Source organism: Pocillopora damicornis, chromosome 14, assembly GCF_964200805.1.
Source record: "Pocillopora damicornis chromosome 14, jaPocDami1.2, whole genome shotgun sequence".
NCBI lineage: Eukaryota > Metazoa > Cnidaria > Anthozoa > Scleractinia > Pocilloporidae > Pocillopora > Pocillopora damicornis.
In genome coordinates this window covers 1494818-1507679 of record NC_142683.1, presented here as the reverse complement: position 1 = coordinate 1507679, position 12862 = coordinate 1494818, and the positions used below count along the sequence as shown (strand labels likewise).

General features: G+C 37.8%; 1 protein-coding gene across 5 annotated transcripts in view; it reads right to left on the bottom strand.

Annotated features, from left to right (window-relative positions):
* The window catches only part of LOC113664162 (SPARC-related modular calcium-binding protein 2), a 33350-nt gene that overhangs the window by 16701 nt on the left and 3787 nt on the right, over positions 1 to 12862 (bottom strand). For 3 of the 5 annotated variants that reach the window (XM_089194222.1, XM_089194223.1, XM_027179756.2), the window contains one exon: positions 9686 to 9920. In XM_089194222.1, coding sequence (XP_089050348.1) covers positions 9686 to 9763 — 78 coding nt within the window. In that variant the 5' untranslated portion in view covers positions 9764 to 9920. Of the gene's footprint in view, positions 1 to 9685; positions 9921 to 11827; positions 12730 to 12862 lie in introns of those variants that run through there. The other 2 variants (XM_089194224.1, XM_089194225.1) reach the window with 2 other exon arrangements.

Sequence of the window (12862 nt, the reverse complement as noted above, 5' to 3'; positions counted from 1 at the left end):
AATGAATCTGGGGTCTTTTCGTGTTTTTTACAGCAAATGGAATCAATGGCAAACTGATGGTGGCATGACCTCAGTCACTAATCCGTAAATTTTTGAAGCAAAAATGGCCACAGAGTAATAAATGACTGAAGATTAAATCCAGAGTAAATTGATGTAAAATACTATTTTAGAGAAAACCAGTAAAAGTTATCGTTGCGCTGGGACTGAGGTCTCAATGTACAATGGTACGTAAAAAAAGTACCCGTCTCTTGCATCTTTAACGGAAAATTATCCAGTGCTTGACTGCTTGAGATCTATTCTTCATGTTTTAATGAATTCAAGGACTTTCTCGAGAGCATACAGCAAGTGTTAAAAAAATTATTTCGGAGCGAATTGCAACATTGTATTTATAAAACAAAACAGACACATTTGCTATTGTTCGCTGCTCTTCGGAATCGTGGTGGCTAATTTTGTTTCGGATATCCATTGGATTACTTTGAAAAGAATTGCAAAAATCAGTGTCGCGTGGGATTTGTCAACTGTCAAGAATCTCATGGAAAAAAATTGCTAAGCGACATGCTATAGCAGTGATATTGCCAATAAAAATCACTCTAATGATAACCTTTCGTGCCAGTATATGCTACATGCAACAATAACGGAAGACTTACTGAAGATTTAGTTTATAATCCGATAATTTCTAACGCGATGAGTTAAGCTCAAGATTTACCTCGAAAAGACCACATCTCAATCAAAATAATTTCGAATTAGAACTGCCGAATTATTCTAACGTACTTTGCTACGGGTCATCTAACAGCCTAAAACACCAGAACACAAAAATAAGACAATTTTAAAATGCGAGAAACGCAGTGTCTGTTCTGAGCCGTGATGTTGGACTTTGTCTGTTTCGTCTCGTGAACAACACTCTTGAAATCTTGGACATACATCGAGCTAATTTGCAACATATAACACCTTCACATATCAACTCGCTAATTTACTTAAGATTCTTAAAATTGATTCCTTTTCTGGTAGCAGCGAATAACAGCGATCATCGAAGGCCAAAGCTTTCTCAGAGAAAATTCAGGGGCGTTACTAAGCCCTTGTCGCATCATTTTCAATTCAATTGGTGTTTGTGCGCTCTCTTGAAAAAGCTAACAAATTTTACGCTAAGTAAAGTGATTTAAGCTTTAATCACAACACCGCGTTTACCGACTAGTCAAAGAAACATTGTCGATGCAGGTCAAAAAAGAATTTAAATTTTAATAAACGAAAAAAATGAGATTATTGCTGAAACGAAAAAATTACTAGAGTATTGCACGGATTTTCTGTAAACCCATTTAAAGTTTCCTGAGCAACCTGACTTTCCTTGTCGAGTTATAAACGATAGCCAATGATTTCCTCGACTTACAATCTTTTCGCAAACAAGACCAAGCTCACCACTGATATAACAAACGTTTTCAAGGAAAAGTTCTTTGATATCATGCGGCTTTGAAAGCAATGCGTGGATTTCTTGCCAAATGCAAAGAAAAAAAGTGACATGTTTAAATTATCAGACATCTTACCGGTGAAAGAGATTTAAAAGTCTAAAACTCCAGAGAAGTAGTATTCAATAGTTATAATCCGTATTTGAAGGGCGCAAAGCTTGTCTTTCTCAGGATATTCCCATAGCTTTCTCAGTTTTGAAGTATTATTGCTTAGGATCTCTTTGTACTTAAATGTATTTATTTCTGCAAAAAATGCTGTCTTTCTCTCGCACTAGTATGACTTACAAAGCCTCTTGTAAACTCGTCCTAAGTCTTGCACGCACGCGCAGGGCATGGCAAAGTGCCATTGTTGCTTTTGTCGCCACAACACCAGTTGTAAACACAAATTCAGAGAAGATTGACTTCTTAAAAGTGAAGGCACATTTGACAAAAGTTCTCTGCATCTAAAGACTTTTCCAGTGACAGAAATCAGATCTTAAAATGATTGAATTTACTACTTTTCATGGCTGCAAAAATCTTTAAATTTTGAAGGACTACTATGCTTGAAAAAAAAAATCCAGATCTGACAACTGGGCAATTTCTAGCCCAGCTTATGTCAAAAATAAGGAGGCTTATGGCGAGGCCACGAATGTTCTCGAATAATCGGTAAAAACAATTTTACATTCGATACAATAAAACAACATGCATGATTGAATGAAGCATAAGTTTTTTCCAAACTTTTTATGGGACATTTAGTTTTGAGAGTGGTATACCACAGTAAAACAAATTTTAGAGTACTTCTTTCCCCCTCTCTTCAAAAAGTCAATGTTTTTGCATGACGCAATATAGGTTAAAAAGTGCGCAAAATGCATCACTCTTCGATCCAAAAAGTCAGCTTTATTCCGCGTAGGGATTAATTCTGTCTGTACAGCTTTCGTGAGGATGAATTCAGATTACCTTTACCGAAACGGATGTAGATTCTTCAAAAGAGAGCTGAATTCGATAGATATCGCCGACTATATCATTAACAAAAGAAATGATCAGTAAACCTTTTCTGAAAATGACCCATTCACATGTAACCATCGAGAGATCATAACTTTAAAATAGCATTTTAACCACGTCTATCCGTAAAGAAACCGCAACGATATTCTTCTGTAACAATTTTGCACTCAAATGTTACAATTCAGTCTCGTAGCAAAACTCCATTTGTTACAAATCAAAATGGCGGATACGGAACGTCAATAGAGAACGCGGTACTGTACGTAAAGGCTATCATTTCCCGAGGGGGCAATTTTTTTTCTTTTTCTTTTTCTTTGGGTCACAAAGCCTAAGAGCAGGCGGTGGATGAAAAGATTTTAAGTGGAAGGAAGTCTTTTGACAATTAATCTCTAAGACGACAAATGATGTCCAAATTTCTTTGCGTGAAGTGTCCGTTGATCGGCCAGGTTCAACGCAGATCAAGGAAAAGGTGCCGCATTTTTTAAGAGAAAAAAAAATTATCTGCAGATCTGAAAAGGTAGGCATCTTCTTAGAACATCCAATCGAGAGAAATCAGAACAACAAATTTCCCGCGATTTACAGAACCGAAACGCACCAAAGAATTCACAAATAGATTCGTGACATCGGAGGTTTACTGCCTGTAAATCGAACTTCTTGCAGACACAAACATACAGGCAAGGTGACATAGCATGCAAACGAAGAAGGGTGATTAGTGAAATCGGAAGTACTTTTGAAATAACGGCATTAAAACTACAATCAATAACCATAGTGATGACAGAGTGTTTGTCACTTTTGTGGTGAAGCTACAAGCTTTTTGTAACTCATGCATACATTTGGGGGGAGGGGTGGGCAAACTTAAACTTTACAACATGGTTCTACTTCTGAATGATCGATTATAAGTTTCTCGACATGGAGTTCCTTGCGTGTGAATGTCATTCCATATTATGCAACGTGAACTTTTGGATGGAAACGGGTATTTCACACGCTTCTGAACGCAATAAAAAGGTTAAATTCCCTAGGAGGGATCGGCTAAAGGCGAGCTAAACTCTTTGTTTCTGAGCCAGACATAACAGCTGTCTCGTATGTTATTTCATGCCCTAGAGGGATTTATAAGCTGAACTTTGTCCTAAACAACTAATGTACACGCACAGATCTTCCCCCCCAAAATTTTTTCTAAGTAATTTTGATAGCGGAATACTTATCCTCTAATATTAGTACCCAAGACATAAAAGGGCGTAAAGAAATAACAGGACATCCACAAAAGCGGATATTTAATTGCCATATTTGTGGATGTATAGTAAATAAGGCGATATCAGTCCTTGTACTAATGTGTCGAGGTTTATCACAATGCCGGTTGTTTTGACTTTAAATAGTGTAGCTGCTAAAACGTTTTAACAATCAAAAGCAATGAAATGAGAAAAATTTTCAAAGATCAACATCGCTCGTTGTTTTCTGTGATGGTAAATGTCTTGGTAACACGAACTCGGGACCAATTACAGTTTTTTTCCTCTCTCTCAGCGTGTAGCCCTGATGCAGCTCAGAGATTCATGCTGTCGTAAACCGTCGCTGCCAAAATGGCATGACTTCCCGCAAATAATGCGAATACTAAGGCCTTTCATATCAAAAATACGTCCTTCACACATTGACAAGAATTAATCACTGATAAAAAGAATTAAAAGACCTCCGAGGTTGTCGAAACGAAATGCTTTCCATTCCATTTTTCCATTAGAAACCTGTCTTATCTTTTTCCTAATTAATCATGAAATGACAGAGATGAAACATTTCTGTATGTAATGACTGGGGAATGACGGACATTTTAATCATGAAATAAGAAAGGACCACAGATTATCGATTAAAATTTTTTATGAATTTTCATCCCGTATTTTGTAAAGCATAATGAACACTACTAGTTCTGTAAAAACACCAGTGTTTTATCCACAAACTTAAAAGTTGGAATCACCTTGAACAGTACCACATGGAAAGTACTGCTCAGAACTTTTCATTTGAAAGGTCACATACTTCGTGTACGTTTACTATCCAGAGCACTGAAAGTTAGAATCACCTTTTATGGCATGGGAAAGGGCACCATACAGAATTAATGCTTAGCTTTCAAATGCGAGGTCACACCCTAAGGTTTTTAGCCGCAGACTCAAAAGTTAGAGGTACTTTTTACAGCGTAAGAAACAGAAACAGCGGTTTTCATTCTAGAGCCTTCGACTGAATGTTGCGACGCCCATAGATTCTCTGTTTAGGTAAATCTCTTTACCTTTAATTCGTTGTTCATAAGAAGTAAAAGCAAAATAAAAACACAGGGAGTGAACTATAAATAACAAAAACCACATACTTCAAGAGCGCTCAGAACTCGGCTAATCTAAACAAGAGCAGAATTCTCTCAATTCTTGGACAAATCCCTAAATTGGACTGAAGGGAATAACAACCTTTTATCCAATTTGAAAAATTCCTTCAATACTGTGTAATCTTTGACCAAATAACTTGCGTTTACTCAGACAACATTTTTAATCAACGCTAAAATATGAAATTCAAAAAGTTGTCTCGCTCGGTGAAACAAAAGAAAAGGGTTGCTAAACTCGTGTAAAGTTGTTCATTTGCCGTACAGTTAAAACGTGAAGCTTAAAATACAGATATGAATTCACAACCCGCCTGAAGCACGGACAAAGTTAATACTTATTTTGCAACATACAAGTGCTAATGAGATCAACGTTATCAGCCGTCGACATTCAAAAACGCCTTCACAAGTGCTACAGGCGTTAAAAGATTTAATCAAACGCGACTGAAACTGTTATAACCTCCGTATGATACCAGTATATTCAAACCTTTGTCCACGTTCCTGGCGCGTGTGTAACAAATACTCCACAAGAAAACACAACTGCTACATGGAAACCGTTTGGGACTTGCGCTAGACAGATCGGATCAAATTATAACAATTTTACCCCAACACAATCTTACACAATGGAGAGGGATTTCCCTAACCCAAGCTAACAGCTAAATTTAGTTTTGTAGCCTTTTAAAAATAGCACTCACTGACGCCGAAGAATTCAACCTCGGCTCAAAGATTTCGCAATGTCATATTTAGATAACTCTGCGTATAGACATAAAAAATATTTACACGTTTTGTTGTTCTTGATTTGATGGTGTTCGTAAGTTTCAACAATTTTAGATTTTCTAACAAAACACGGAAACTTGCGAAAGGTACACGACACTGGACGCTATGTGTGTATATATATATACATCTCATTTTTTTCGTAATTGTCAATTTATTTCAGTTATACGTGAGTTTCAATTATAATCCTTTTTGCAGGAAAATAGTGTAAAAGTTAATTGACTCTCAAACTGCTTCAAAGTATTATAAGAATTTCCTTTTTGAAAAGCGATAAAACTCTCCTCTTCGTTCATGCGATTTACGGGTTCTTTATAAACCGACTTTTAGATTCTTTTCACAGCGCTTTTCAGAAAATTAAATCAATTACCGACCAAATAGAATTACTTCATTTGATAACGAACTATGTGGGAAATTCACGCCTTTATGATGACCTTTTCTATTTTCAACCTTTGAGTTAGGATTGCTGTGAAGGTTAGAAATACCGAAAGTAAACAGGTTTGCCCCACGAAACATATGTTTTACCATACAGAATTCTCTACAAGCCTTCTTTTTTTCGTTCAATATTTAGTTAAGATCTGGTATGGCTTAGAACACTGCAAAGCCGATTGAGATTTTAGCTGTTTAGCCTCACACAAACAGGCAAAGTAAACACGGGATGATTTTAACGGGGATTATTTAGTTAATAGCGATTAATCTTGGTAATTTTATATTTCAAAAGGTGTTAAAACGTGACCCGAGCGTGAATTTTTCCAGAAATTCCTTCTGGAGAAATTCAAACGATATGTAAACAACTTTGTAGAGACAAATTATGTGGAACTTTTCAGGGAGAGGAAATTTGCGACTTTGCAACATGAAATCGTAAACGTACATAGAAGTTACTTTCATCTGAAGGAAACGTTCAATTAACTATCTAAATGCTGTTAAAGATTTTGAGGTGAAAACCAGTAAGAAAATTATAGTCAATTTTACTGTTTAATCCTAAAATCTCCCTTCGTTTTATTGGGTATTATTAGCGATTTAGTAAGGAGAATTCAGAACTACATCTTTCGTTGGCTTACCTAGATCTTTTAAGCTGTTAAGTCGCTCGAACGCTGTAACTGATAGTATATACTTGTGAAACAATGGATCCGAAATTTTTATTTCTCAGAAGAGTATCCGAGACGAATAAAATAAAATACTTAAAAGAATTTTAAGTTTAATCGCGGTGCTTTCAGAGGCTTAAATTTTTCAAAAATGCCGGTACTTGTTCATTGTTTTTGTATCAAGAGCAGTAAGCGGTACAGTTGCTTCAAAGTCCGCTTAACTGTGATCCAAATACTTTTGGGTAGTTTTAAGACATTCTGCATCATTAATTTTCGTGGGATGGAACTGTCGCGGGCCTGTAAGTCCTGCTGAAGATTTAAAAAATGTGGGGCATGTGTTTTTCAATATTTGACGTTATCAAGAATTATTTTTCTCGGAGGTTAATTCTGATAGCCATGAAGAAAAGGGACAGCTCTCCGAATGGAACAATGTTGAACACCGATCAGAAATCTTTCACAAAGAAAAATGTGATTCTCATTGCAGAGTATTCGGGCCGAAACTAAGTGCTGTTTTGAGGTCGAGTACTTTATAAGAAGACCGAGTTATTGAGAACTAAATGGTATGTTACACCTAACACTGGACAAATTCAAATTCATTTTCGGTCATGGACCCCTTAAAAACCCCTAGATGAATTCGTTAAAGCGGAAAAAATCAACCTTATCTAACATCTGATTATGCTATCTCTTAAGTCTTCTATATGTTTTGCTTTGAAGTATACGTAGTTCCTCCGTAACCTCATTTGGTGACATGTTAATTTGAGATGGATCTACCACAGACCCTAGAGGGCGGATTCGATTCGAAACCGCCAGATCGCATTTCATTTCACGCCAAACCACCCACTTATTTTAAACCGTAATGCACAGAGCTACACATATTTTTGATAACATGACGTAATTTCCTACCAAATACCTCACTTCGCTTAAGTCGACGGAATGAGAAAGTGTATATTAAGCGTCGTGTTGATATAGGACCTCTCTATTGCTAGAGAGACAGATATCAAATTGAATCCACAAATTTTGGCCAGAATACTTGACTAATAAACCAAATGCCTTCGCAAGGATGACCTATCGGTTCTTTCGTTGAGTGATGAAAAAAGGAGATTGAAAGAAACTCTCTTCTTTAGACGAAATATACAGTAATATATTGTTAACATTAAAGTGGCTAATTTGCCGTCATAGCTACAATCTACGAATTAACCTTGTTTCTGAATATAAAAACATATGGTGAATTAAAGAATCAGTCTTGGAGAAAATCACATCACTTTTAGACCCGTGACAAACTCAAGCAAGAGAAACATTAATATGATTAAAAGATCTGTGAAAGTATCATCAATCACGTCCGCGCGCCAAAGTATTTTGACGTTGTTTCACCATATAACTTGCTATCTAATTCGCGCCGTTTACCGTCTAGTGACCTAAGACGTTCGCGCAAATAAGCACCACAAGCGAGTTTTCCTTAAGTCAATATACACCTCTGTAAACATCGTGTTTACTCTTCATTTGCGCTGGAGATCGGCTTAGTTAAGCAAACAGTTCATTCTGCCAACGATTTCTAGCGGAAGGTAACCAGTTTTGCTCATGAAAACAACCTTGCGCGCACAAAGTCACGTTCGCTCTTTTGCGATGATCGCAAAATGTTTTTTTCGTGTGCTGATGTCAATCTGCAAGAGCTTCTAATGAGAATACGTCGTTTTTTGATTGACCACTTCTTTATTAGGTTGGATAACAAACTGCGGAAGGCCCCCTGGTTTCGGAAATTGCAGAATAATTGTCCTAACACAACACGCTCACTTTGATGTAATTGCGCAGACAAATATACACTTCCAGTCACGAAAATTCCGCAGATACCTCCGGTTCCCTACTGCTTTCCATCACATGGGATTTAACAGCATAGAATGATAGCTCAGACGATCTAATTCCACCATACTCGCAATCAGTAGGATGGACAGATAAGAGCGAAAAACTCCACTAATGAAACACAACACGTTTTGGATGCACTTTGCTGATTCAGTTTACGCTGATTCGCTCTTGAAAAACTACTCAGGAGGTTCAATTATAGACTATTTTAACTTAACCGAAGGATCTGGTCTGATTTTTCAGTACGTGTTTGTTTTTACGTGTTTAAAGGTTGACAGCAATAGCGAAAATGTGGTCACGATTTTGAAACTCTGTTAATAAGATAATATCCTTTGCTGTTATTTCAAAAAGGTATTACTCGAACTATAGCTTTATCTCCTATACAAGGCGTGTTTTCAGCGCCATTAGTATTGATCCATGAGTTCTAAGAGGAATGTTCAAATTGTTGATGAGTAGGTTGTTTTTGTAATATTGCACACATCTTTTCGCTTCGTTTGAGAACGACAAATTTGACGCGTGAATGAATTTACGGTTAGTGTATTTCTAAGTGCCCTTGTGACCTCTTCAAACCGAGAACACGTCGACATTAGCTTGAAACCTTAGTATATTTTAATTTCCCCAGTGTTAATAAGACAAGTTAACTCAACAATTCTATTTACGAGCGTTAGTATCTTGCCGCTTACAAAGTGCCCACACCCCGTGAAACACCATCAACTTAAAGTACGAGTTGTGCGACACGCGAAATAAACGCCGGGCATCTGTTGAGTTCACTCAATAACGTATTTAATGTGCCTGACAAATGATGCTTTCACATTATCATTGGCTACAGTGAGCGCTAAAATAAGATGCACACAGCAGTGAGGCTTTGTTATCACGAGCTGTTAAGTAAACTACTTTGTTTATTGTGTATGGAAGCACCGCTGGGTAACATAAACTTTCGAGTTTTCAAACATAACAAGACGTCAAAAATTGCCCCCCCTACGTTCGCAGCGGGAAGACAAAAACGGGAAAGTAAGATATATTGTCCCGTGTCAGCGCAGATAAAATGTATTTTCAACGTCCAAAGGCAATCTGTCACTCGCCTATTAATAACGCTGTAAAAATGGGTTTTCTATGTAAACTGCAGAGAACCGGAAACAAGCGAAACACGACAGAACTAGTAAAACCACTAATGTTTTTCCTCTTACCTGGATTCCTCCAAAGAAACAAAGAATTTGTAGAGTCATCAGCGTGGAAAGGGCCACTAGATGAATCATGGTCTCCATTGCTGAATGCTTTCAATTTGCTTATGGATCTGAGTTGTTGTGGAGTGCTGAACTTGTGCGCAACCTTAACTCCGAGCCCTCTTCAAACCAACTGACACTGTGATGATCTCCCGGCAGACCAAATCTCGATTGCTTCAGATATTGTGTTACACCCTAGCTGCGGAGACACAATTTCAGTAATCGTTTCTAAACAAAAATATCGCGACCCATTACGAGTAATCGAGACTGTTTGTTTAACAATGTCCGTTGACGTGTTGCATTTGTTCGCGGGCAGCTATGCGCACAGAGTGGTTAAATCGGCTTTGCTGTTAAATCGTTCAGTCGCGACTAGCCGTCAGGAGAGCTGGTTGGTTCCGATTTGTACAACTTCTAAGAGCTTCTAAGCGCACGATATTGCACGAGGCAAGACTTTATGTTCGGGATCTTTTAACGCCGAGTGCATTCCGCTGGTCTTATCTCTAAAGACTTGTATAATTGTTTACAGCTAGCGGGAAGTACTGTACTGGTTGCGACAGAGATAAGCCTAAGAGCTTGCGCAGCGGAAGGTCCAAAGATGACCCATTTCTTTTTCTGTGATCAGACAAGTAATCGGAAAAGAGCAAATTCAGAGTTCTATTCTACTGATCGTCTGCGCGATTTGTCTTCGCTTACATGACAAAAAGTTAATTACAACCAATAAAAGGAAACCTTTTCCATAAGGGAGTTATGTTACGCCGATGTGAAGGGAATCATTTGTCAATCAAAATTGCTGATATCAAGTGTCGTGTGCAATAAAGTTTGGAAGTGTCTTTAGTTTCTCAATGCCCTGTGCGCGTTTTCTCCCCCCTTGATAATCGTCTTCTCTCGGTAATCTATCATTTTCCTTTCCATAATCTGTAGAAATAAGACTGTAGAGTTTCGAGAAAGACAGTTGCTAACGCAGTTGGCGAGGTAGTGCCAGATCGACCAATCAAAGGAGAGCTTCTGATCTAAAAACGCTGTAATGCACGATAAAAAGTTCAATTGGGTCTGGGAAATGTTAAGGGTCTCCACAATAAAACTAAGGATCAGACAAACTAAAATAGAAATTCCGAGCGGTTTTATATTTTATAACACTTAATCATCTCTAATCGCTTGTTCTCTTTCAAATAATAACGCTCTTAGCACCAAACAAAAGGGAAAATACCCGTCGCCATGTCTCCGGCTCGACAGCGTATTTGAGGACGTTTTCGAAAGAGGATTTTAAGCCCACACAACAAGGTTTTAGTCCGTCGATCTTTTAAGCTATGCTACTTTCATCTCTCCCCTCGCGAGTGGATTACGATACCGGGAAAAATATTCGAAAAAAACTAATAAACTCAGCCAATGATATGCATATGCAAACTTGAAAGAGATATGAGAGCAAGAGGAAAAAAGGTTAATTTAAAAAACACCTCCTGTGATGAACAATGTAACTTTATAATAAAACTCAGACGAAAAATTCTGACGTTTCCGAAATATGGCAATAAGAATTTCCTATCAAAGTTTTAAGAGAGATTCTCCGATTTTATCTTCTGTATTAGACACGCGTATATTAAAATGCAAACTAACAAGGCTCAGGAAGACTCCACTCAAAATCGGACGATTTCATCTTCATTTTATGGGCGTTTGCAAAGTAAGTAATGATTTTCATTTTGAAGGGGTAACGACAAGGCACTCATTGTATGACAAGCACTTTCGTAACTGCTTCATTTTCCGTTAGAAACCACAGAGGAATTTACTGTCATTTGCTTATCTGCAAATCGTATATTGATGAAAAACTTCTCCGGAAACCTGGTAACTGCGTGCGAATATTTATTGTGATTACAACAGCAGCGCTTCTTTGAATGATCAATAAACTTTTCAGACTCTAATTTGTCTTCGATTTGTCACAATACAGTCTTTTGGCCGGAAAGACTCTTCATAAGCACTTTAGCGCCTCGCCTTTTTCATTAGCTACACGGGTGACCTATTAATGGAAACAATAGGAAAATCGTCTCACAAGTTAGGAACATCAGTTAAGCAATTTTTCTTAAGAACAACTAACCGCATTTTCTCACGGCTTACCGTAACAGGTGACATTTTTATCTTCGGTTTTTATTCCTTCCCAGCCATTGTGTCTTCCGCGACGCGCAGAGTTTCGTTTTTGAAATACCTAAGTTGAAAATTTCTCCAACGCTGTTTCCCCTCGCCACCAAGAAATTTGTAAACAACAGGGAAGCAATTTTTCTCGCCCGTTAAAATGAAATCTGCTCGCAGGTTAGCGAAGGGAACGGCGGTGAATCGAAATTTGTCAGTATTTCGTCCGGCAGAACACAGAACTGAAGGAACTATCGTTCGATTGATGACACAAAGAGAAAATACATCGGTCGAAAGCACCTTGTTGTTGTATTTCAGAGAGGAAATATCACTGTTTTGGCACAGGTGACGTCACTGATATTCCATGACCTGGGCGTTACCAAACGTTTGGCAATGACTTGTTGTTCTCCAATAGACTTAAAGTGTTAGTTCATTTTATGACCCTTATACCACGACAGGAACCACTTAATATTGTGCTGATCTTCATGAGACTGAAACGTCTAACTTACAGTAATTCGTTTTCTGTTTCCATGAGCTGCGGTCACGAATGAAAAATTTCGAAAACTTTTAAAGAAACTGACAAACGGATTTGTACTTACGTAGAGAACGCACTTTCTTTTAAACAATATTGTTCACCGATCAGTAGGAAACCTATGACGATGCAGAAACTGCGTCCGCAGTGATCCACAATTGTTGTTATTCTAGCTAGTGGCTTAATCTGATGAAATTTACAGCGCAGCTTATATAAATACACCCGATTACGTCAATAAATTGAGAAAGGAATTTTCAATCTCGATTGCTGGCTCCCATGCAGTTCTGATTTGAGAAAAACATCCTGTATTCGTCGGCGGCACAATTTTGTAAACTTACCATGGTATAATGTAAACAGCAAAGGATGTTTGCACCGTTTTGAGTGCAAAACCTTTCCCCCCCCCTCCTCGTGACTCCTCCTCTCTTGGCTTCTTGTACCTCGTTGACAAACTGAATTATGTTCAACAGTTACTTCTCGCGAGTTTTATGTGA